The sequence below is a fragment of the Sminthopsis crassicaudata genome, chromosome 3 (assembly GCF_048593235.1).
Source record: "Sminthopsis crassicaudata isolate SCR6 chromosome 3, ASM4859323v1, whole genome shotgun sequence".
NCBI classification, from domain to species: Eukaryota; Metazoa; Chordata; class Mammalia; order Dasyuromorphia; family Dasyuridae; genus Sminthopsis; species Sminthopsis crassicaudata.
The window spans coordinates 12,463,827-12,491,594 of record NC_133619.1 but is presented as its reverse complement, the minus strand read 5'-3'; the positions used below and the strand labels follow the sequence as shown (position 1 = coordinate 12,491,594).

General features: G+C 38.1%; 1 protein-coding gene across 1 annotated transcript in view; it reads right to left on the bottom strand.

Annotated features, from left to right (window-relative positions):
• Positions 1 to 27,768, bottom strand: part of ARHGEF26 (Rho guanine nucleotide exchange factor 26) — a 129,212-nt gene that overhangs the window by 9,500 nt on the left and 91,944 nt on the right. Inside the window, exon 11 of the mRNA XM_074298043.1 lies at positions 25,604 to 25,758. Coding sequence (XP_074154144.1) covers positions 25,604 to 25,758 — 155 coding nt within the window. The remainder of the gene's footprint in view (positions 1 to 25,603; positions 25,759 to 27,768) is intronic.

Sequence of the window (27,768 nt, the reverse complement as noted above, 5' to 3'; positions counted from 1 at the left end):
TGTCATTCTTGAATGGTATAAATTATTAACATTGAAACAAATAATTTCTCTTTTATTCCCCTCTCCTCTAAATAGAAATGGATCAATGCAGGGAAGCCAGTAGAAAGACATTAAAATTGTTTCATCCTTATACAGAGTGCACCAAATAATTAAAAAAAAAGTCTAGCTGACCCAAGATTTTCTGAAACTTCTCTTGTTACATCTGTTTGTTTCTCCTAAGAGGAAAATAGTTTTTTATAGAAAAAATTGAATGTCTTTCCTACCCATTTTTGTTCTTTTAAGAAAGCAAAGCTAACAATCTCATAAAATCAAGCCATCCATCCATCCATCTTCACAGCTGAACTTGCTGTTGAGGCCAAAATCTTTTTTAAAGACATGATGCTTTTTAGTTCATAGATGGCGATTCCTTCAGCAGAAGGTTAGGGGCAGCAAAGTGGCACAGTGGATAGAGCAGCAGTCAGGAGGATCTCAGATACTTGACACTTACTAGCTAACCATATGATCCTGAGCAAGTCAATCCCAATTGCCCCACAGGAAAAAAAAGTTACTTTGGAGAAGGGTAGGTAAATTAGGAGTGAAAGGTGAGGAAGGCAAGACTGAAGAATTAATGTGTCCTATCCCACATACATTGTTGATAAATGAATACAACCACCTTGAGATTATTTGTAATGTTATTCTGACACATCAAATACTAATACATCCATAAACTATGGCAAGATATGGGAGATAAAAACAAATTTACATTTAGTTTCAGTGACTCTTCCTTTGCTCACCTCCAAGTTTTTGTGAAAAATTCTTTAGTTTAAAGGAAATTTGGTCAAATAACACAAGGACATTGTTCCTGGCCAAGCTGTGCTTATTAGCTGACTCATACATGGCAGAGAAAAATGAAGGGGACTCACTGTTCCTTCCACCAGAATTTCAGGTTGCACCTTGTAGACTGATGAGTGAACAAAAATCTCAGGCCAACCTACCACAGCTAAGGGAAAAAGTCCCTGGTACACATGTGATCTAGAAAGAACTTTATTTAAGGGAGGGCTCTTTGGGATCTCCCCTAAAACTATGGAAGTGTCCCAAAGACTCCAATATGAGATGGTTTCACCTTCCAGGTAGTTAATTCGAGAAAGAAACTTTATTTGAGGGAGGGGTATTTGGGATCTACCCTAAAACTATAGAAGTCCCCAAAGACTCCAATATGAAATGGTTTCACCTTCCAGGTAGTTAATTCGAGAAAGAAACTTTCTTTGAGGGAGGGGTATTTGGGATCTCCCTTAAAACTGTAGAAGTGCTTCAAAGACTCCGATATAAGATGGTTTTACCTTGCAGGTAAATTGTGAATTGTGAATACAAGAGCATCAAAATAAGGTATAGCCACTTAAAGCTTTAAAAACGATATGTATGGGGGCAGCTAGGTGGCGCAGTGGGGGGCAGCTAGGTGGCGCAGTGGATAGAGCACCAGCCCTGAATTCAGGAGGACCGGAGTTCAAATCTGATCTCAGACACTTAACACTTCCTAGCTGTGTGACCCTGGGCAAGTCACTTAACCCCAGCCTAAAAAAACAAAAACAAAAAAAAAACGATATGTATGGAAATTCACTCTTTTTCTCTTTTTTCTCTCTAGTCAGAATACCAGCTCATATGTCTCAATCTAGTCATTCAATATATAGAAATCAAATAAAATGTCTGACCGCCTCAAAGAAAAATACAAAATTGATTGAACGTTCTATCAGTATGTTTAATAACAACCCATGTTTCTGTATATGGTGTTTCAGCTTGTAGAGAAGGCTTTGCTCACAGCAGCCTGGTGAGAGAGGCAACGAGAGCATTATTATCCCTATTTTACAGAAAAGGGAAACTTGATACAGGAATAGAGAAGTAGATTAGAGATTAGAAGTAGCCTGATTACTGCCTCTGACAGTTATTGGCTGTGGGACAAAGCCAATCACTTGGCAGGTCTTTAAGCGACACTTGTAAATGGCAGAGAAGGTGCTACCCCACACTGGGAGGGGGATTTTTCTCACCCAGACAATCTCATACTACTAAAATACAAGTTGCAGGCCTTGCCCCTATTTAAAGAAAAGGAAACCAGACCTTAGAAAGAAGTGAATTTCTTACAAGTATCAAGTCAGTTCTCAAACCCTCAGTGGTCTACACAATCCTTGAAGATGCTATTTTGCTGAGAAGGTGCTGAACTGCTGAGTAGGGTAAGTTCACTGACACATCTAGTCACCATCCCCATCTCCATCCCCTTCCCCATCTTTACAAAGTTGATAAGTCTCAGAGCTCAGATCTGAAACTACCCCTTTCCCTACTCTACTAAAACGGTCCCAGCTCCACCAAAACAATGACTTCTGCCACAAGGCACCACAGCCCGAACAAACAGCCTTTATTAAGAGACTTGATATCTAGGAACACCGAGGTGAGGGACTGGCTGTCCTCCTCCCTCATTAAATTATTAAATTGTGTTCAGTTCTGGATAATTCATCTCAGGAAGGTGATCAGCAAGGTGGAAAGTGTTCAGCAGAGGCTAATGAGGGAGCAAAGGGCCCCAAGCTCATGGAATGGAAGGATGGTTAAAGGAATTGGGTCTATTTATCTTGAAAGAAAGACTTAGGAAAAGAACATGATAGCTACCTTTGAGGGGCAATCAACTGGAAGAATTCAATTTGATCTCCTTGGTCTCCTGGGCCAGAATCGGGAGCACTGTGAAGTATCAGAGAGGCAGACATATCCTTGATTCAGGGGAGATTTTCTATAGTGATTAGGGGTGTGTTAAAAGTAGATTGGGCTACTGGGAGCAAGGGGCAGTGGGATCCCCCTCTCTGGAGCCTTTCAGGCAGCCCGATGATTTTGTATTGGGTTATTGCAGAGAGGAGGTTTATTAAGGTAGATTACCTCTGTGATGTGCTAGGTAACCTCTGTGAGTCAATCAAACAGAAACTTTGCTTCTGTGGTCTTACTTCCAAAATAAAAAATGGTGACAAGAGAGTTTTCTTTTGTGATTCAATACTGATGACCCCAGAAAGTGAATTTACCATTGGAGGAATTATTCAGTCATCTAGGATCATATGTCAAACAAAAACCAGGTGAAAAGTTCACTTTCATTACAGAAGAAATAAAAGAAATCTCTTTTATAACAGAATAGTAGTACAGTCATTACTTCTTTATCCTTATTGGCTATTGTTCAAATCTCATGAAGTAAAAAATGTGAAACCTTAGCCAACACACACACACACACACACACACACACACACACACACACACACACACACACACACACACACACACATATCCCTCGCCTCCATTCATTTACTCATTCACTCTCACAAATCCCAGTTCCAGAGTAATCAGTATGTCCTGCCTATCCAGATGCTCAGTAAATGAAAGACCAGCTTACAAAACAGTTTACAAGGCTTTACAAAAGGTATAAGGAGGCCAGTCAACACCTGCCATATCTCCCACCTTGGAATCCACAAATCGTATTGTACTTACACCTGGCCATTGATATTCAATGGGGAGATGGAAGGGTGGCAGGGGTCTCCACCCTGGTTTAGAATGCCTGAACAGCATTCCAGAATTCCCACCCTTTGCCACCATGATGGTTTTCCCCACTCTAGCCTGTCCATTCATGTCCAAATCCAACAAGCTAGATTGGATGGGAAAAGAACTCTTTTAGGGGGAAATTATTCATTAGACTTCCTCATCTTTACATTGTGGCCTTGCTTTATTGAAGTAGCAGATGGCGTACAGTCTCTGAAACAATTTGTGCCATGCAATTAGGAAATGGAATTGCTCAGAGAGAAAGAGACCAGTGGAAAAGTCCCTTTCCCCTTCAGCGAGGAGCTTATGTAGTAACTTCCTCTGATTGTCTCTCCCAGCCTCCAAGTTCACCAGCTGTCTGCCCACACCAGCTGCTTCAGAAAAGCAACTGACTGCTCTGGAGACAGCAGCATCGGATTTGTATACATAAGCCCACCGCTGTCTCACTTAAACGGACACTGGGGTTTCTACGGAGATCAAACCAAGTGCTTGGTAATGGTGCACTCAGCCTGGAGAACTGTCCCGATAGGGAACGACCGTGGTCAAAGAAGACACTGGAAGGTTCTCCACAGGGCTGGGTCAGAGGCAAATGGAAGCCACCACAGAGACCCCATCACCCTGAAGAAACAACATGGACATGCTATACATACAAAGCCCGATCATGGCTCATAGTGGTGGAGCTGGGGGGGGGGGGGGGGGCAACTAGTGTGATCCGCTCAGTTTACAGGTGAGAAGACTGAGGACCAGAGGATTCTCTTATTTGTGACTGTCCAGCCCTTACTATTTAGGAATAAAACAATTAGCCATTAGCATTAGAATAAGGTCATTAATACAACTCCCTTTTATAAAAAATATAAATTTATATAATACATTCATATATTATATATAATATCAGTTGTATTATATGTAATTATATAATAATACCCAATTATAATGAAAATTTTATCTGGATAAATTTTAAAGAAAAATGAAAATATGAAAAAGTGAAAAAAGAAAAAGAAAATTATTTAAAAAGAACAATTTAATTTTTAGTGTATAGCCTGAAGACTATAGTTTAATCAAATCTATTTCTCTTGTATTTTACATTTCTCTCACTCTACTAACTCTTTTCCTCTTTGCTTTGAAATATAAATAGGTTTCACTTATCCTGAATACATATCTTGTTTCCAAATCACACACATTAGATCAACAAAGGTTGTGGAAAATGGAAAATGAAAATTGTTGGAGAGGATGCAGGAAACAGGCACACCAATTCAGTGCTGATGGAGCTGAGAATTGCCCTCATCATTCTGCAAAGCAATTTGGTACCTACCCAAAAGTTTATTAAAATACTCTTTGAACTAGTGATATCACTATTGGCCTAGACCCCAAAGAAATGAAAGGAAAGGATCCATGTGAACAAAAATATTTATATCAATCCCTTTTTTTTTTTTCAAAGCAAAGAATTAGAAACTAAAGGGTATTCAGAAATTAGTGAATGGCTGAATAAATTATGATTTATTTATTGCATATTATTTGCAAATAAATTTATTGCAAAACATGATGCAGGGAAGAATTTCAGAAAAGCTTGAAAGTCTTCTGTGAAGTGATGAAAAATGAAGAGCACAATTTATACAATAGTAATAATATTGTAAAGAAAACAACTTTAAAAGATTTAAGTACTTCAATCGGTGCAATGACCAGAGTCCCAGAGGGCCCATGATGAAGTACACTGCTCATTTGCTGACAAAAGTGATGGACTTGGGAACAGAAGACAACAAACATTGTTGACACTGTTGATGTGGACATTTGTTCAATTATGTGTATTTTTCATAAGGGTTCTCTTTTTCATGGAGGGAGATAAGAGGAAAAGGACAATTATGACAGGATTGGCAAAAAGAGAAAAAGAAGAAAGCAATGAATGAATTTTTGTAAAATCCACAGAAAAGAACAGAAAGAAAAAGATCAACATAAGCCTTAAGAGTTATGCATTGCATTTATTTTATACTTAAAAGGAAAAGCATAAGAGACTCCCAATTTCAGTGCACAATTTTCTGTTCCAGGTAGAACATTCTCATTTTTGGGGGGTGAGGGTTTATGTTCAGAATTTTAAAAAAACACCTAAAATTTCCCAATTTCGGTGGATGAAAGCAAGTTAAACCAAAATTTCAAAACTGGACTTATCTCTACTTCTTGTCTCCAATGACCATGTTAATTTGTAATTATTTTTTGATACCAGGTTTTGCTACTGTTATAACAGTCTTCACACACCAATGTCACAACTTTTATAATCTCTTTTTAAATTCTTTTTTTAGCTAAAATTTGAAAATGATTCATGAATCCTTATTGCTTTACTATTTTCCCCTTATCATTTTTAGAGTTAAAGGTTCTGATAAAGGCCTCTTTTCTAAAATATACAGAGAACTGACCCTAATTTATAAGAAATCAAACCATTCTCCAATTAATAAATGGTCAAAGGATATGAACAGACAATTCCCAGATGATGAAATTGAAACTATTTCCACTCATATGAAAGTGTTCCAAATCACTACTGATCAGAGAAATGCAAATTAAGACAACTCTGAGATACCACTACACACCTGTCAGATTGGTTAAGATGACAGGTACAAATAATGATGAATGTTGGAGGGGATGTGGGGAAACTGGAACACTGATACATTGTTGGTGGAGTTGTGAAAGAATCCAGCCATTCTGGAGAGCAATCTGGAACTATGCCCAAAAAGTTATCAAACTGTGCATACCCTTTGATCCAGCAGTGCTACTACTGGGCTTATATCCCAAAGAAATACTAAAGAGCAGAAAGGGACCTGTATGTGCCAAAATGTTTGTGGCAGCTCTTTTTGTAGTGGCTAGAAACTGGAAGATGAATGGATGTCCATCAATTGGAGAATGGTTGGGTAAATTATGGTATATGAAGGTTATGGAATATTATGGTTTTATAAGAAATGACCAGCAGGAGGAATACAGAGAGGCCTGGAGAGACTGACATCAACTGATGCTGAGTGAAACGAGCAGAACCAGAAGATCACTGTTCACTTCAACAATGATACTGTATGAGGATGTATTCTGATGGAAGTGGAAATCTTCAACATAGAGAAGATCCAACTCTCTTCCAGTTGATCAATGATGGACAGAAACAACTACACCCAGAGAAGAAACACTGGGAAGTGAATGTAAATTGTTAGCACTACTGTCTATCTACCCAGGTTACTTATACCTTCGGAAGCTAATAATTAATGTGCAACAAGAAAATTGGATTTACACACATATACTGTATCTAGGTTATAATGTAACACATTAAATATGTATGGGATTGCCTGTCATCTAGGGGAGGGAGTAGAGGGAGGGAGGGGAAAATTTGGAAAAATGAACACAAGGGATAATGTTATATAAAAAAAAATTACTCATGCATATGTACTGTCAAAAAAAATTTATAATCTTATAATTATAAAATTAAAAAAACCCAAAAAACTATTTTCCCCTCATCTGTGTAGTACAATGGACAGAGCTCTAGCACTGGAGCCAGAGAAGCTGCAATCAGTTCTCACCTCTGATGTTTAATGAGTTAATTCAATAAACATTTATTTAGTGCTTATCAAGTGCCAGGCACTGTTCTTATTGCCCATAGACCCTTTATCTCACTGGATTTCAGTTTCCTTATCTGTGAAACAAAGGGGTTGGACTCTATGTTCTAAATCTGGGATCCCACCTCTTGGATCACAACTCTTATTCCTCTAGATAAACCTGTCATCCTTCAATCAATACCAAATGAGCTGGCCAAAACTGATTTCCATCCCAAAGGTCTGTATCTTATGTCCTTTTATGTCTCTGCTTACTGTTGTTTCTCCTGATGACAATACCTTCTCCCTTTCCCAATATTTGTGCTTAGCTGGAACCCTCACTACTCTATTAAGTCTTGTTGGATCACTTGAGCCCATCAGTAGAACTGGCTACTGTGACTTATGCTACTTATCATTTTCTTGCATGTTGAGTCTGTTACCTAAGACTTAATAAATCTTTGTCTTGGGTCCTGAGATAGTAAAGAAATCCAGATTTTCCTGATCTAAGCCACTCTCAAAGACAAAATCCTAAATCCTTCACCTACCCATGTACATATTATAAAAAAAAAAAAAAAAAATTTATGTATCAGTATTAGCTCCCACATCTAGAACAGAACTTCCTGGAGATTAGAGACCTATTCACATGCTTCTCAACATTGCCCATAAGTAAGGAACTTGCAAAGAGGTTACTGAACAATTTCTTGTTGATTGATTATTGGTCCACAAACAATTTCTACGTTTCCATTCTAGGTGTTCAAAATGATGGCCTCAGTGTGCTCCAAAGTTCTTAATTCACTCAAAATAAATCCCAATTATATTCAATTTACTGAACTCTTGGGGGTCAGTAGACAGAATAGCAGCAAAATGGCACATTGGATAGTACTACATCTGGAACGAAGACCTCCGTCTTCTTGCTAGCTAACCTAGTCACTTAACCCTCTGTTTACTTCAGTTTCATCATTTGTGAATTGAGCTGGAGAAGGAAATGGCAGACTGCTCTAATATCTTGGCCAAAAAAACCCCCAAACCAACAAACCTCAAAACAAAAAACCCTAATGTTGTCACAAAGAACTGGATGTAACTGAAAAAAGACTAGACAACAATAAGCTAGCAAAATCAACAAATTGTAAAAATCAATTCCCTGACAATTTCAAAGTTCTTTTTGTTGGGAATAAAACTGTAACCCAACATTTATCGACCTTTTTTTGTTCAAAATGCTAAATTTAAAGTTTTCAGTTTCTTCTTAAATTTTTTTTCAAATGAAACCAACAAATAGTGGTTAGAAAGAACTATGTGTATATACTCAAGTGAAAGAAACCCAGTTGTGTTACCTACTGCTGATTTCCGAGATGCAAACGACAAAGGACTTTCAGCTCGGCTTTTGATAGACAATTCCCAGTGCCTAGCATCATTCCTTATGCACAATAGGAATTTAAATGTTGGAATCTCCCTAGGTTCAAAACCCAGATTCTCTGATTTCAAATCAATAATTTATTTCAAACCCATCTTTTTTCCCATTGTACCACACATTAAGCCGCTCAGTTTCCCAAAGCAAATGCAAAGTCCAGCCCCAAAGTCAGAAGTGAGTGGTTCACCACATAATGTGAGAGAATCCTCTAAAAAGTGACTGAAATCAGACCATTAGGGAGTCAGCCAGCAGGCTTTGTAATGAGTGGCCACACATTCACAGAGTAGCACTCCTGGAATCAGGAAGTGTTGAGTTCAATTCCAGCCTTAGTCCATTCCCTAGCATTGTGACCACCTGCACTTAACCTTTCCTTATCTGTAAAATGCAGCTAATAACAGCACTTACCTCCTAGGGTTGTTATGAGGATCAAATAAAATATATGTAAAATGCGTAATACAGGGCCAGGCATATAGTGCCATTTAATTTTTAGCTATCATTCATTAGCAATGATTTGATAGGATATAAAACACTTTCTAATATTATTGAAAAATCAACTTGATCAAAGAAGCCAGGCTCACGATTTATATTGATTCCCATGAATTCACTAAGTGACTAAAAGTGACCCACTTAGCTCACCATTTCTATTAGCTAGAACTGGAAACCAGACATGTTCCTCCTTCACACTTTTGAACTATTGGCCATCAGCCAGACCCTCTTGAAATCTGCCTCCACCTCTGCACATCCCCTCATGGCTCACCCATCTCCTGTTCCCAATCTCTCTGGTTATAGACATGAATCAGCCCCATGTCCATGGCTCCTCAGAGCTCAGCTGCTGAGGGCACAAGGCTTGGAGAAGTCAAGATCACCTTGTCCCAGGTCCTACTTTTGTTATTATCTAGATCACTTATCACCTAGATGACTCATCTGACAAATGCTGGACTCAGTGGTCTTAAAGTTCTCTTTCAAAAGCAATACGCCCCTGAGCTTATGGATCGTTGTCCCCCCCCCCCCCTGTCACATATATCATCTTCCCTTCCTTTGGCTCTGAAGATCAATGATATGGATTCTTGCTTCAAATTCATGAGTGTAATACCAAGACGATGGAACCTTTGGTTTTTACCCAGGATTTGACTCATGTACCCAAAGTCATGGCAAATCACTTGGGCCATCAGCCATTTCTCGAAACCCCAAGAGAATACCATGTACTTATAATGGGCAGCATTTTTTTTAAAAAGTAGAAAGGGGCAAAGTGCACAAAAAACAAATAATCAGAGTCAATTTAGACTTTGGAATGGATTTTCTTTGAATTCAAACTGCCAAACAAAGAATCTTGTCACAGTATAAAGAAATCTTAGAAACCACTTATTCGTCCAGCTTTCTCATTCTACAGAGCCTCTACAGAGGGAAAGACCCTCATGCTCATCTCTCATCCGTAGAAGGATCCCCCTCAACAATATAACTACCTAGTCATTCAGTTTTTTGCTTGAAAAACTCTAACTATGGGGACCACACTAAACCAAAGGCAGCCTGATGAGCTTTGGGGTCTGTGGAGTTTCTAGGAAGGCTTTCTTACGCAGAACCTAAATCTACTTTATAACATACTCATGGCTCTGACAGAAGTCTTCCAGGGTCACATGGACTTCTAGTGAGAGAAATGATGATTAATACCAATTTTGAGGGGAAATTCAGAATCCCTCCCACCTTATTTTTCTCAAGGCCTGATTTCAAAAGTTAAATCTCTTGAAGGCCTTTGCTGATAATGAGATTGGCCTGAGACCCTTCCCTGGATAGGGTAACTATTGTGTTCTGCTCAAGCTTAGATAGGACATAAACTCTTTGAATAAATTGCCCAAGGCTGCAGGTCATCTGGGGAAAGGAATAATCTGCTTAAGGGTAACTATGATTTCACCCTCAACCCCTCTTTTTAATATAGCCCACTTCCCACTCTGTTATTTAATCAGATTTGATTGCCATCTCTCAGGAATACCTACTCTTCCAAGGGTATATATATAAACAGTGAGCCTACTGCCATGTCTGTCTTTGGTCTAAGAGAGAGAGACAAATGATCATCCTTTTATTGATGACATGTTGGCCTTTGTAATAAAATGATTAAATTAGATTAAAAATTAGATCTCTTGAACAATCATGGGGATGACTGGAATACTGGCACACGCTTCTGCGGGCTAACTATCCTTACTTTCTTGAAGTGATTCTCATACAACATGGTATCAGGAACCTTTCACCCTCTTAGTTGACCTTCTTGGTTCATTCCTTCAAATCATTCATGTTCTTTCTAAAATATATGGTTGATAGGGCAGCTAGGTGGCACAGTGGATAGAGCACCTAACACTTCCTAGTTGTGTGACCCTGGGCAAGTCACTTAACCCCAATTGTTTCAGCTAAACAAATAAATAACTGAATGAATAAATAAATAGATAAATAAATGGATAGATAGATGAACAGATAAATTAATAAGTGAAATACATGGTTGACTAGGATGAGAATATGGTGGCTAGAGAGCCTCCACAATCCTGGTCACATTGACTCATACCTTCCCTGATACTTTCAGGCAGTGCTGGGCCCAGAGTTAGGAAAACCAGAGTTCAAATTCAGCCTTACACACTTCCTAACTTTGTTTAGATTATGGCCAAGCATTTTACCTATGTCTACCTCAATTGTAATCTGCAATTATAAAATGGGGGATAATAATAGTGCCTCCCTCACAAGGTAGTTGTAAAGATCAAATAAGATAATACTTAGAAATGCACTTAGCACAGTGCCAGGCAAATAGTAGGCGCTATATAAATGCTTTTCCCCCTTATGTGTGTTGTCTTCCCTCATTAGAATGCGAGCATCTTAAAAGCAGGGACTACCTTACTTTTTGCTTGTTTTCCCCAGAGCTTCCATGGTGACTGGCATAGAATAAGCACTTAATAAATGCTTATTGGCTTGTCCAATCTGTGATTTGTGAAAACCTTCAATCAGATAATAAGCACTCATTAAGTACCTAATGTGTATTAGATACTGTGCTAAGAGCTGAGAAAATTAAATAAATAAAAAACACTAACAAAAAATCCCAGTCTTTGTTCTCATGGAATTCACAATTTAATGGGGAAAGACACATAGAGGATAAACTTAAGATAATCACCAGAAGGAAAGCATGGGCATTAAGAGGGATCTGGAAAGGCTTCCTGTAGAAGGAAGGATTTTAGTTAAGACTTGAAGGAAGCCAGGAGGGCAGGGTAAGGAGATAAGGAGGGAGCGTTCCAGGCATGGGGGGACGGGCCAGTGAGAATGTCCCAAAGAGGAAGACAAACGGTGTGTTTTATGGGGAAAATAATAAGTCCAATGTGACTGATCCTGGTAAGTGGTGGGGCTGGGGGGAGGGTAGTAAGTTGTAAGAGACTGGAACAGCAGTGGACCAAGGGTCAGAAAGACTTTGAACCCCAAACACCGGACTTTACACCAGATTCTAGAGGTGATAAGGAGCTACTGGAGTCGTAATAAGGGAGTCTGTTTTCAACAAGTTGTCGTGTCTTTCCCATATTGAATTTGTGAAGGCAGAGAAAGACATTCCTCAGAATCCCAATAGAAAGAACATTGTGTCCTTAAAGTGGCCAGTTCTGTATAAAGCACAATGGCGCATTCAGAGTGAATGAGTCAGAGCAGTGAAGGAGATTTATCCTAGCATCCAGGGAGTTTCTGATTCCTGATTCCATCATCTTATCTGTGACCCATCCCATCCATCTTTGCCTCTTCTCCACCCAAGTACTTCCATGTCTCCGTCCCACTCTTAATCTTGGACTCCATTCCTTGGACATTAGACTTACATGAGCTTTTACTTCTTCTGGCCAAGACTTAGACTGGTCATCTTGATTCTATGCCTCCATTAGATTAGATTCTTTGAGCACAGTGCTCTAGAACAGTAAGTTCTTCCTAAAGCTAGCTCTTTTCCTCTCCATCTAGTCTTCCATCTATCTTGCCTGCCTATCTATCTATCTATCCATCCATCCCCAACCCCTCCATTTTATTAGATTCTTTAAAGCAAAGACTAGCACGGTGCTCTAGAGCAGTAAGTTCTGCTTAAATGCTGGCTCTTTTCCTCTCTGTCTGGTCTTCCATCTATCCTGCCTGCCTCTCTATATCTATCTAGCCATCCAAATTCCCTTTTTCCGCCTCTCCTTTCTTTCTTTTTGTCTCCGTCTCTCTCTCTCTTCCTGTGTCTCTATCATCTACAAATATAAAGAACATGAAATCTAACCCTTAATGCAAATTATTGATTTAAAAAGTCAATATATATTCCTGTGGCATTTGTCTGGAGACCTCCTTTTGTGTCCAATTACTTCCCCAATACCAATTATATCTAATGAGATGAGGAAACCAATCAGCAATTGATAATTGCAGAATAGGAAACGAATCCCCAATCTGCTGATTCTCAGTGCCGTGTTCTTTCCTCTTAACTAAACTAAATTAAACTCAGGAAGCATTAGTGGTAGAGGGGTAGCTATGGGTGTGAGCGATAGTCTCTTGAAGGATATTTATAGTGAGAAGGGGAAATGGGGTATGGATATAAGCCCAGGAAAGGAAAAAAAAAAAAAAAAAAAGCCAGCAACAAAATGATAGATCTCATGTTGAATTTCATACACTGTCATTTCATTTTTAAGAGAGTCTACATAGTTTGGCATGGACAAACAAATATGGCTCATTTCAGACTTCCTTTCTGAGCAAAGAGAGAATGTCACTTTACAAGAAATAAAACAAATACTGAATAAGATCCATTCATAGGGAAAGTGGTTCTTTGCGATCCATTTTGAGGAAAGAGATGTCTGACAGGAAATACATCTCTACAGAAACTCCTGAATCATGGGTTCAAATAGCCCCTGGCTGCTGCTCCCAGGCTGTATTCCAACCCAGCCCCAACCTCTTGCAATTACAGCTGCTTCTACCAGCCAACCCCCTAAGAATACACCCTCCTCAATAAGAGAGAGATAAACAGGAATTATGGGGGTGAGGGAGCTTCTAGAGTAATCTAATATTAGCTGTTAGTATCTCATTGAATTTTTCTCTCAGATACATTCAGGAGAAGAAAGAGAGTCCTTTCCAAGTCTGCAGCAAAGTGGGCCGTTGCCTGAAACATTTTCTCGAGGGAAAAATAATCATAGTTTGGTATAGTAGAAAGAACATTAGATTGGGAATAAGAGGGGAGAGATTCAAAACATCTCCCCCTTCTGTTCCCATTCCTTTGACCACCTATATGCCTTATTCTAAAAAGCACTAGCTTTATTTTTTTTTAATTTTAATTAATTTATTTACTTAGTAGTTTCTTTTTCCCAATTACCTGTGAAACTTTTTTTTTACATTTGTTTTTAAAACTTTGAGTTCCATATCCTCTCCCTTTCTCCCTCCCCAAACTCTACCTTGAGAAGGCACATGTAAAGTTCTGTAAAACATTTCCATTAAAGTCCTGTTGTGAAAGAAAATGGACTTCCCCACTTCCAACAAAAACAAAACAAAACAAAATAAACAACAACAAAAAACCCTCAAGAGAAATAAGGTTAAAAAAAAAGTAAAAACACTAGTTTTAGACCAAAGATTTTTTAATCTGAGTACATGAAAGTGTTTTTTGTGTGTGTGTACGCGTGTATCAATATTCAATACAATATTTCCTTTGTAATATTTGTGAATACAGTTAAAAATATGATTCTTAGTGCTTTATAGGTGTTATTCTGTCAAAGGCAACCATGATGCAAAAAAAAAAAAAAAAAAAGTTAAGAATCTTAAATCTGAGTGAAATTCTGATATGCCATTGTAACTGCTATTAACATCCAATTGCCTTGAGTCACCTCATTGTTGGTCGATCACAGTTGAGCATCCCATAATTTTGTTGCCATGTACAATATTCTCTTGGTTCTGCTCATTTCACTCAGCACGGATAAGAGAAAAGAAGAGATAGGAAGGGAAAGCGAGGCAGGGGCCAGTTTTTTTATGTGGAAAGTAGTCTCTAAGTCATAAGCCCTTATCGTGAGAGAAATCCTATTAAATATGAGCTCTTAAGAAGATTGAAAATACATAACATTATATACAATGCAGATTTGAATGTTAACAAACTCCAAAGTTAATCTGACTCATTTAATGAGACGCATAATTGTTGATAAATGGGTCTAAATGGTAAATCATTCTCATCAATTAAGATAACTCCAATGGACAGTTCTTTAGGAGGTTCAAGTTTTACTTCTGCAAGCTACTTAACTGTCTGGGCCTTCATTTCCTTACTTGTAAAATGGAAGAATTAGATGATTTGACTTCCGAGTTCCCTCTGAACTCTAAATATAGGGTTTTATGACAAATGCCAGCTTCAGTTATCAGATAATCCTTCCAGTGAAATCCATCTACAAGAAACTAGAAACCCTGACCCTATGAAGCTATTCTCCAAATGATACAGAGGAGGGAAGAAAAAACGAGGGAAGGAAGGAAGCAAATAAGCCTTTATTCTATACCTACTATGTGCCAGGCACTGTGCATTCTTTACAAACTCCTCACAACGACCCTAAGAGGCAGGTACTATTATTATTACACCATTTTGCAAGTGGGGAAACTGAGGCAGATATAAATTAGGTGAGTTGCCTACAGTCATATAGCCAGTAAGTGTGTGAAGTAAAATTTGAACTCAGGTTTTCTTGACTCCAGGCCTGGGACACTCTCTACTGCATCTCGGGAAATTCTTTCTATCTCCTCCACCCTCCACATTTATCTCCATCTTTGATCCCCAATTATCTCATTTAGTAGCTGCCTCGAGAAACATTAACTTGGCTCCATCTTTCCCACCTGTCTATTGTGAAGAAAGCTCTAAGAAAAACTTGAACCTCCTAAAGAACTGTCCATTGGAGTTATCTTGATGAGAATGGTTTACCATTTAGACCCATTTATCAACAATTATGCATCTCATTAAATGAGTCAGATTAACTTTGGAGTTTGTTAACATTCAAATCTGCATTGTATATAATATTATGTATTTTCAATCTTCTTAAGAGCTCATATTTCTCTCACGATAAGGGCTTAAGACTTAAGAGACTACTTTCCACATAAAAAACTGGCCCCTGCCTCGCTTTCCCTTCCTATCTCTTCTTTTCTCTTATCCGTGCTGAGTGAAATGAGCAGAACCAAGAGAATATTGTACATGGCAACAAAATTATGGGATGCTCAACTGTGATGGACCTGGCTCTTTTCAACAATGAGGTGACTCAAGGCAATTGGATGTTAATAGCAGTTACAATCAACATTTTCATTTCTGCTCACAATAAGGAAAAAAAGTCTAATAATTAATCGAATCTAATAATAATAATATTATATATTATCAATATATCTTTATATTATATTATATCAATATGTAATATATATCTACTTATATCTATTATATAATATATATTTCTATATGTTATGTTTTATATATGTATATATATTATATATCTAATAATAAGTCATTAAAACATGAATGAACTGCCTCAAGGAACAAGGTTAAGGAGCTCATTATTACTGAAGGTAATCAAGGAGGAGTTGAATGGCTACATATTAGGGATGCTGGAGACTAGTTAGGTGACAGAGCTGGTAGAGGAATAGACTCAGATTTAAGCGTTTCTGAGTTCAGACTCTACCTCAGACTCTTGGCTCTGTTACCCTGAGCAAGAGATTTAACCTTGTTCTTACTCTGTTTCCTTTTCTATAAAATGGTGCCGGTGGGGAGCAGAGAAAGACTTCTGGTTCTACTACTTCCAATTCTGCAATCCTATAAAGATCATGGCTGAGAATCTCTTTATGAGGTTATTTTTTAGGAATACTTTTATTATATTATTAACTTTCTGCTCAGCATCGAGCAAAAGCTTTTTGCTTTTCCGTGTCTATATAACGTTTGGCAAAGTTGCTCCAGCTTTGCCCCCAGACAATAAGAACCACAATAAATCAGAGAATTGGAAGCCAAACCACTCTACACACTGACCACTTTCAGTTTGGCCAAAGACATGGACGGGGGGAATGAGTGGCTGGATTAGGAATGGACGTAGGGGTCTTGGCTTTCAGCCCAAGTGTCCCACACCAAGATCCTTTCATCACTTTTGACTAGTTTTAAGTTATGTTCTTGAAACTTCTAATGTCATGGCTTAGTGAGGGGCAGATAAAAAAAATACACTTTAAACTTGGAAGCTGTTGTGTCATCAGACTCAAGTCAGCCATCTATTTGTCTAATATTGATGGCCTACCAGTTGTCAGGAAGTGAAAAGTTTTCTTAGATTTCTGCAGGAAGGAAACTTCACAAAATAGAATTTAATGGCTTCCCTATCCTCCCAAGTGGAGGCCAAATATAGATTTGCAAATGCTTAGTAGCAGTTTCCAATTTTCTCTTATAGATAAAAAAAAACAACTTGCAAAACCTTAGTACAAATAACTGAATACTCATATGCTAAATAACTGAACTTGTAGGCCTATTTTTTGCAAAAGTGAGCATTTCATGATCATATTCTAAGGTTAATCAGACCCTGGAAAGGATTCTGGAGAAATTGGAGTCCTATGCCCTCCCAGAGACATAACTAGGATGGGGTGAATGAGGCTGTGCTTCAGGGTGCTGACAGGTGTGGGTACCGAGAGGATGACACTGATTTTCCCACTTCTTCATTTTGACAACCACTATCCCAGTGCCTCACCTCACTGTATTTTGGGGAAATCAGTCAGCCATTTACAGCCCAACTCCACTTTCTTCTTGTTTTGTTTGATTAACACCTTTTAACATTAAATTGTCCTCCTCTCCACTGATCCCCTGGATTTTCCCCATAGACCTGAGGCTGTCCTCCATCAATCAACCAGACATTGATTTAACTAATTAGAGATCTGTCTGTGTACTGGAAGGTAATTCTGTTTAGGTGGTTCTGGCTTCTAATTGGTGAGATCTGCCATTTGGAGGAAATACTTAGCCCGGGTCCATGCTCACTCCTTCTCTCCTTTTTAACTCTGTTCTTCTTGAAGCCTTATGAACTCACTTGAACTCACTGAGTGGTGAGTCCCTTTCCATCCCCTTTCTCTGTGTGATCTTTTCACCATTAAAATATATACTCATTGAGGGTAAGGACTTTTTTGCTTATGTTTGTATTCCCAATGCTTAGTACAGCAAACACTTAAATAATAAATGGCGCAATGGGTAGAGTGCTGGGCTGGGAGTAAGGAAGACTTGAATTCAAATCCACCCAGATACTTCCTAGCTGTGGGAAGTCACCTAACCCCATCTGCCTTATTTTCTTCATTTGTAAAATGAGTTGGGAAAGGAAATAATCTCTGCCAAGGAAACTCCAAAGTCCGCCCCAACCGAACACCAAAAACCACTTAAATGCTTCTCGATTTGACTTAATTCTCTCATTTACTAACAAAGAAATCTCGTCTATATCAAATTGTTGGGTTTTCTTCCTCTTCCATCAGAGTGGAAAGGGGATAGGGATATGAGAAATAAAATTAAACAAAAACAACCTCCCCAAAACAAACAATTAAAATCACAACAATCTATCTATATTTAAAGCATTTTCTTTCTGGTTACGTTTTTGCATCCATTTCATTATTATGTAGAAAAGACACAGCTAGCCATCTCCCCACCATTAGAAATACTGGAAGGTCTAACATGGTAGGCCCAAAAAAAAAAAAAAAAAAAAAAAAAAATCAGGTGGAATTGAGTTATATCCTTTCTGCTTTGAAGGTCGAGTTGACTTAATGAAGGGAACAATTTATCAGAAAGTCAGATTTCAAATACCAACTGGCCCATTCATCACTCTCGTGCACAGTCCGCTGGACCTTGTAAAGTCTTTCTTTCACAACAATTTGGTGATACGAATGGTGAGAATGTCACAGAATTATAGAGGTAAAACTAGAAGGGACCTTAAAGATCCAGCAAGTCCAACCCTCTCATTTTTCAGATGGGGAAAACTGAGGCCCAGAGAAGAAACATTGTTCAGGGTTTCCCAATAAAGAAGAATCAGAAATAAGATTTAGGTAACAAATCTGTGTCCCTACCACTGACCTACATGGCCAATGTTACATAAAAGAAAATAGAATCTGAGAGTGGGTAAGGCTTTGGTCCCCAGTCATGGAGTTAAGCGTCAGGACTGAGATTTGAAACAATTTTTCCCCCCAAATTTCACATCATACTGCATTTTTTTCAATTATAAAAAACATTTTTATTTAAACTTTTGTATTCAAATTCTTTCCCCTTCCCTCCCCCTTTACTCTCGAGATGATAAATAATCAGATTGTAACCTATACATGTGCAATAATGTAAAATATTTTCATATAAATTATTTGTAGAAAAAGACTTGAAAAAAGAAAAAGCAAGAAAAGGAATAAAAAAAGAAGGAAGGAGGAAGGGAAGAAGGGAGGGAAGGAGATAGAGAAGGAGAGAAAAATAGCATGCTTCAGTCTATATTTAATTAATATCAGTTCTTTCTCTGGAAGCAGATAGAATTCTTCATCATTAGTCACTTGGAATCGCCTTGGATCATTTCACTGTTAAGAACAGCTGAGCCATTCACAATTCTTCATTAAATAATATTGCTGTTATTATGTAAAACATGCCCCTGGTTCTGCTCACATCACTCAGAATCAGTTCATGTAAATGTTTCCAGGATTTTTTCTGAAATCAATCTGCTTGTCATTTCTTATAGCACAATAATATCTGTTACAATCATTCACAACTTATTTAGTCATTCCCAATTGATGGGCATCCCATCAATTTCCAATTCTTAGATACCACAAAAAGAGCTGCTATAAATATTTTTGTACAATTAGGTCATTTTCCCTTTTTTGGGGATGTCTTTGAGACATATTGCATTTTAAGGGACTATAATACTATTATGAAATCTGGGTCCAATTAAGTTCTGATAAATAAGGCCTTTATACTGGATACTATCTGCCTCTGACTCAGGATGCAGCTTGTTCTCCAGACTCTCATATAGACCTAGAATTCACACTTCTATAACCATTTAATGTTTGGTTTTTCTTCACTTGGCAACACTAGAGATGGTTCCTTAGCCCAGGTAGCCACACATAAGTCCCATTTCTCTTTCCGGAAGGCCTTTGTCACTGAAATATTCACTCTTTTTGGCAGAGAGCTATTTTTTTCTCCAAGAAACTCTTCCAGGAGTCATAAAAATCTCCCTGACAGTTGGAAACTATTGAAGACACATGGTGGCTGCATTACTCGACTAAAGCCTGGAATTATGTTCAGGCAGTGGGTGGCGGAAGCTGGGAGAGCTGGCATTCCCTTGTGAGGGGCAGAGCAGGCAAAGAGAGGAAAAAAGCAGAGAGGAAAAGGCAAGAGGGAGGCTGAAGGATCAGGGCTTCAACGGCATTCCCATAGGTAAGATTTATCCAGTCAGCACCAATCACTCAGGAGCCCTGATGAAGCTTCCACTACATAAAAAGCTATCTAGTAGCCCCACAACGAGTCACAAAGAATGGCAAGCAGAGCATACCTTCCTAAAAATAACAAAGCAACAGGAATGAGTGAATATGAAAACAAGGGGGACAATACAAAGTATGCTTGTGGATTCTCTCTCTTTCCTTTTTTTCCCTTCCTCAATCTGTTCTTTCCTTCCTTTTTCTAGTATGTTTGTGGGTTCTTTTATTTATTGTTTTTTCCCCTTTCTGTTTCTCTTCACTTTCACCCCGTTCTCACTCCCTCACTCTCACTACTTCCTTCTTTCCTTTCTCTCTCCATTCCGTCTTTCCTTCCTTCCTTGTTTCTTTTTTTCCCCCAGTATTTCTATGAGTCAGTTCTTCCTTCCTTCCTTCCTTCTTTCCTTCCTTGTTTGTTTCTTTTTTTCTTTTTTCTCAGTATGTCTGTGGGTCAGTTTTTTCTTCTTTCTTTCTTTCTTAATGACAGCACTTCCCTTCCAGGGAGATGAAATACTTAGTACAGTATGTGACACATGGTAGCATTTTTATAATGTTGGCCATTACTAATATCTATCTATATCTATCTATCTCTATAGATTCCTGACATACATACACACACACACACACACACACACACACACACACAATTATATATAACACATATATAGGTGTTTTTATGGTACATCTTATATAGATATAGATAGGTATTATAGTGTATCTATCTCTATACCTATATTATATATATTATATATACAGGTATTATAATATATTTATACAAGTGTGTTATATTATAGTGTACATATATACATATACTCTCTCTCTGTCTCTCTCTGTCTCTCTCTGTCTCTCTCTCTCTCTCTCTCTCTCTCTATATATATATATATATATATATATATATACACACACACACTATACATATGCATTCTATACCTATCTATATATTCTATAATAACATCAATATTTATTCTTTGGGGATGGGGGGAGGGGGAACTGCATTTAACAAATACTGATGGATCCTCCATTGCCTTTTTGCAGACCTCAAAGTGCCTGGGGTTTGAGAGCCGTGGACAGCCACATGCCAGAATACTGACTCACAGATTTTGCCTGGTCCCTTTCCACTTCCCTTCATGGTCAAAGTCACCCCAGGTATCTAAAAGGCTGTTATCTCTTTCAGTGGTGTTTAAGGCATGCAAAGTATTTGTGAATACCTTCCTAAGGGCTCAGGTAAGCACCATTATAAATATTGCACATTTTTCTGGCCCTTCTTCTTATCTGCCTGAGCCAGGCTTCTTTCACCACCAGCACACATCCAGGCTTTCAACAACTCTGGCCTCCAAAGACTCAGCTGAGAAATATGGCAAAGTCGTCATCGAAAGTCAGTAAATTCCCATTCTAGCTTAAAACAAAAGGGGCCGGTTATGGGGTCTTTGTGACCCAACCGGAAGTCTCCCAATGCAAATAAATTAAATCTTTTGGTCTGAGCCCCAGATCGTTAAATGCGCAATTGTAGATACATGGAGATAACATCGCTTCAAGAACAATGCTGGTTGGCAAAACATAACAGGATACCTCAAGTCTAAACAGAAAGAAAATTTCAAAATAACTTAAATATGGGACATTTCTGTCTAATGCTAAGTGAATGATTTAAGCATTTTAATTAGTCAGTTAACAAACATTTATTAAGCTTCTATTAGGTGCCAGAGACTGGCAAGTGCCAGAGGTACAAAAGGAGGTAAAAGATAATCACTGTTCAGGAGGAGTTCTCAATATAATGGGGGAAAACAAGTAAACAAATAAGAACAAAAGTTATATTCGGGATAGCTAGGAAGGCTGCCACTGGATTTTAGAGGGGGTGGAAAAGGCTTCAGAATGTGGAAGGGAGGATTTGACCTGGGATAAAAAGGATTCTAGGGAAGCTAGTGGGTGAAGATTAAGGGGAAGGCATTCAAGCATGAAGACTCCACAGCCAGAGAAAATGATGGGACTGGAGAGATGAAGGATCGTTTGTGGAATAGCTGGGAAGCCAGTGTTGAAAAGTTGGTGGAGTTAGATGCAAGAAGGTGGAAGAGCTTTGAATGCCAAACAGAATTTTGCATTTGATCCTGGAGGTGATAGGGAGCCACTGGAGATTACCAAATAGATGAGGGTGGATCACAGGGCTGGGTAGTGAAGTGGTCTTGACTTCCCACCCTTTATTCCATGAGTCACAGCATTGACATTATAGCAGCTCCTGGTCTACCACAGTCCCTCTCCATACCCCACACCTTTTCCTGTCTGTACCTCATTCTGAAATGCTCTCCCTCCTCTCTTCTGCCTCCTGCACATTGTCTCCCCCATTTGAATAAGTATCCGCAAATTTCCAGTGCTTATTTAGCGCAGCGCTTGGTAAGGAGTTATTAAATGTCTGAGATGGATGGATAACCTGTCATTTCCTCATTGTTGACACTCCGTCTATCAGTGAAGATATCAACTTTTCTTTAAGTTAGTAGACCAATGAAGGTATTCATAAAGAACATTCTATTTGTGTTAACCACCAATTGAAGAGTCTATTTTTATAGGAAACTTAATATCAATAGAAAAGCAAAATTGTCCCTATTCTCAAGGAGCTCATGTTCCAATGTGAGAGATGGCGCATTTTGGCCGTGAGCCACATGGAAAAGCCCCAAGGCCATCAGGGTGCAGCAGCAAGGCAGATGGCAATCTCTCTTCATTCCTATTGTTTTTGTAAATAAAATCACCTCTCCATTTGATGACAAGAGTTCTTTTTTCTGAGTCTTCAACAGATGTGTCTGTAACCCCCTTAGAAACAAGTCCAGGCCGCATCTCTCTGTAGGACTAGTTTCCTGGGACGGTGATTGAGAACACAGGCTTGGAAGCCGGGGGATTCCCAAGGTTCATGGACTCAAGGTTCTGTTCTGTCTCCTTCAAGGCCAGGCAGTGTTTGCCTAGTGGAACCTACTAGAACTTGTTCATCACAAGTCCAGATTTAGAGAACTTTTCTCCCCATACCACAGGTAGGACAAGATAATCCATATTATCTGTTTGTTAAAACTCTATAGTTGTGCTATAAATTTAAGTTTCTAATTAGACTAAAAATAATTTTTTAAACTAAAAAAATTTTTTAAACTAACTTTTCTCCTTGAGTTCCAATCTGGCCTCTGATGCTTGCTAACTATGTGACTTTGAACAAGTCACTTAACCCTGTTTGCCTCAGTTTCCTCATCTGTAAAATGAGCTAGAGGAGGAAATGGCCAACCCCTCCACTATCTCTGACAAGAAAACCTCACATGGGGTCATGGAGAGTTGGACACGACTGAAATGAGTGAAAAACAAAACTTGCCTCTTTGGGACACAACCAAAATTTTAACAGTTTAACAGCTGGAACACATCAGGAGTGGAGAACTCTGACTTTTAGCTAGACATATAATTACCTCCTCTCCCTTATCCCCCTCCCCTTGTCCCTGAATAAATACTTCTTACAGAGCCAGGGAATCACTGCATCTCATAGGAAACCAACAAATAACATAGAAACATAACATGGATCATTCTTTTCCGATCTTTATTTATAACTTTTACTTAGATACTAAAGCTATTTAAAATCCCTTGATAAAAGAAATAATGTCTCCTTGGAGATAGTACAGAAAGTTACATTTTCTTAAGCAAGAAAAATAATTACCAGTGCTTTCAGTGTTTATCATTGTCACACTGGGATATTTTGGAGCAGATCAAATTTAATTTAGTATTTTTCTTTCTCCTTTTTAAATTCCAAAGGGGCAGCCAACTATCTAAAATTATTTCCTAGTATTACTTCATGGAGAAGACAATAGAAAAATTCTAACTAATTTTTGTTGCTTTCAATCTAGAAAGACATAGCAATGAAGATGTAACACGTCATTTAAAGAGAAATTTGATGATAAGATGATGCATTAAAGTATTTAGTTAACATATACCATTGGCTCATAAAGCTTGGGGCTATAGAAAGAGTCCTGAATTTAGAATCATAGCTTTTAAGTTCCAATCTCTACTCTATCATTAACTCTACCATCCTGTGTCACCTTGGACAAGTCATCTGTCTAAATCCCAGTTTCTTCTTCTAACTCTCCTGTATACTCCTATGATGCTCTGGGTGTCATTGGAAAAGAACCTTACATTCAGGAGTTCCTGAGATGATGTAAGAGATGATCTTCCTTTGCTCAAGTACTTTAGGACCTTAAACAAGCTATCTCATCTCAAAAGACTTATTTCCTTGACTATTAAATTAGATAAATTGGACTAGATGTTCCTTTCTAGATCTTAGATTTTGTGATTTCATACTCTGACTTGCTCATCTTTGGTAAGTTCAGATGACACCTCTTCCAGGAAGCCTTCCCTCAAAACTCCACATTGTGACCCGATTATTAATACTCTTTCCCTCCCCAAGCTACCTCTTATCTTCCTAGTAAATGAAAACTCCTTGACCACTATTATTTTTACTTCTTATCCCCAATCCCCAGCATGACTTTGTATGCACCAGGTACTTAATAAATGAATTTGATTAAATTTATTCATATGTAAATGAGAATGATGTGCACATATCACATGATCCTTCCATAATATCACATTTGAGAGATGGATAATTGAAAAGTCAAAATAAAGATACTAAACCTCCTGTCTCTAGCACAGAAGAACATGTGATATGTCAGCTCAGCTGGACCTTTCGTGGGGACACATCCTTTTGTAGAGTTTTCAAGGCAAGATGACACACAAAGCGCACCTACATCTCTACAGAGTGTGAGACAGTGTACCCTAGACCATGAAATGGGTAGTATTGAACCAATGGAGGAATGGATAGGTGTGAAACTTTTTATGTTGGCTCTGACCTACTCATCTGGGGCAATATCCCCATCCCTGGAATCCTGAGTATTCACAGAACTCAAATAGGGAGCTAGAAATATAACTACTTAAGTAAGTCTTATTGATTTCTCTTCCTTCCAACCACAAGAATTACTGATATTGGATCCAAAATCAGAAGGAGAAATTTGGGTTCAAGCAATGTCACCATTGGTTTGAATTGGGATTTGATATAGTATCTTTTTTTTTTTTTTCCTCTGAGACTGGGGTTAAGTGACTTGCCCAGGGTCATACAGCTAGGAAGTGTTAAGTGTCTGAGATCACATTTGAACTCTGGTCCTCCTGAATTCAAGGCTGATGCTCTGCCACCCAGCTGCCCCGATATATTATCATTTCAAATTTTAAAAATGTTTAAATCTGAAAAAAGAAAGATGAAGTTCAAGTTAGTGTTAGAAGTTGCTTTTAAAAATTCTCTAAAGAAAGTAAAGAAAGAAAGGAAGGTGGGAAGGAAAAGGAAAGAAGGAAAAAGAAGAAAGGAAGAGAAAGGAAAAGGAAGAAGAGGAAGGAAAAAGAAGGAAAAGGGAGGAAGAGAGGAGGGGAAGAAGGGAGGGAGGGAAGGAGACTGCCTTAGGATTGAACTTATAAGTAGCATATTACAACCAAAATGTCATGGCTTGAAACTTTTAAAGCCAGAAAATGAAATATTAAAACTTTATTTCTCTTTGAAATTACAGAAAAAACACAAAAATAGAACTAGTGGTGTGGTAGCCAATCAGTTGCCAAGTGTTTATGAACTGCCTGTGGGAAAAGTGAACTTTATGTCCAAAGAATAATCCCTTACCTCTTCTTCTTTGTGATAATGAGAACATCATTGAAGAGGAAGAAGTAGACCTGCTGTTTGGAAGTCCTTCGGGAGAAAAGTACCGTGTCTTCCACATAAGCTGTCAGTTCTCCCCTTTTTACCAGCCATCGAGAGGAAGATACTAAAGGGAATGGCTAAGAAAGAAAGAGAAAAAGAACACTTGCATGTGAGTCACATCTCCTTGCCATCAACAACGTGACTTCAATCCAACTCTATCCAAAGATGCTCGTTAAGATTAAGAGAAGAATGTTCTTGGTAAGTCTGTGCTACTCAAGTGTTTCGGGAAGGGGATAGTGATGACAACAGGGCAATAAAATGCAGCCAGCACAGTTCTAAGAGGAGGAAAAATAGCACAAGCTATCCTGCATTTGCCAGAAAGAACAAGGGCCACTGAGAAAATGTCACGGTCCTCTAAATGGACTATAGACAGGGAGGAAATCTAAAAGCTCAAATCTCCTAATCCACCCTTGTGGCCATTCTAGCGATCAGATTCTAATAATTCTAAGAGAAATGTGAACATCTCAAATCACACACACACACATTGTGGAGGAGGGAGAAATAAATTAGTTAGTAATAGAATTGATACATCAAAATTAGAATAAAGATTCTTGAGTTCCATAAACTTAAATTAAATCTGTCATTATTACAGAATTACATTACTGTCATTTTACAGATTTTATCTAATACATTGAAAAATGCAATTCTGAGAAGGCTTTCATATTCTCCGGCAGATTGCCAAAGGCAGCCATGGCACAAGTCACGGCAAGAGCCACTAAATTAAAAGGACAGTCTGCTGTCATTTTGCATGCTGAAAAGATAAACACAATTCTTTTTATTAATGAAAAATATAAAAGAATACCTTATTTTCTATACTGCCCATGACACATCTATTTAATTACATTATTGGAACACCTGTTTTTAAAATTTAATGGCAGTTTTCTCTATGGAAGTTCAATTTTTTAATCCATGCCCTCTCCCAGATGCATAGGCTAAACTTTCCTTCCCATCCCCTTGGATAAACCAATCTATTCATAAAGATAGGCCAGAGCCAAGGAATTACACACTGATAATTCAAAAAATTGGAATATTCTCAAACCACAGCAAAATTCCAGCCACTGAGAGCTCATTCCTTAAGACATAGAAGGTACACTGCCAAATAACTGATGGGAAGGAAAAGAGAAAAAAAATAACAATTTTCTTTAAATGAGCAAGAACTTTTAGACAAAATATGTATTATCTTAGAAGCTTACATCACTTTTCAGAGACGCTTGGAAGATGGTTAATGGAGTGGAAACTGGCATAAGAGGGAAGGTTAGAAGAACTGTAACTGTTTAGCTTAGAAAAGCGAGATCGAGCGAAGATTAAGGTTAAGACAAAGTATATGAAAAGTTTTGACAAGAGAGTAAGTAGTCAGTTACGTTCTATCATTAGTGAAGGACTGGATAAGAAGAGATACCCACTGGCTGTTATTATATTATATATATATATATATATATATATATATATATATATATATATATATATATATATGCCTGTATTATAGAAAAAAAAAGAATTATGGGACTCACAAGGAGGTAAATCCCTGGGATTGACTCCCAAGGATGCGACCAACTACCTTTGTGGGGTGACTTTGACATTCTCTCTAAGGGCAAGGAGAAGAATCAGATAATCTTAAAGTTTTCACTAGCTAATGTACATTAAGCCTAAGGCAGAACTTTTGGTCCAGTTTAGACCTGTTCAGAGCAATAAATTACTAGAAGGACTCCATGATAGCTGTCTTATCTACGAGGCCCATAGCATGCATCCCAAAGAGTGTTTGGAGGGTATACAAAACAAGCAAACAAAAATGTTTTCTTAATCTGAAAATGTTCTCCATTTACAAAAAAAAAAAGGGATTTTAATGTATAAAGTAAGAGAAAGAATAGGCGTCATCGTTACTCTCCTATTATTTGGGAGGAAATCCCTACTTGATTATAAAAATAATTTTCCTTAAAGTCTGCTAATGTAGAGATGAAATTTAATGCCCCAGATAGTGAGAGGATTTTTTCAAAATGAAAAAGAAATGCAAGATTTTATTACCTCAAACTCAAAACCTAACTTTGATGTATAAAAAAAAAAATGGAAAAATTAAAAGCATGTATTAA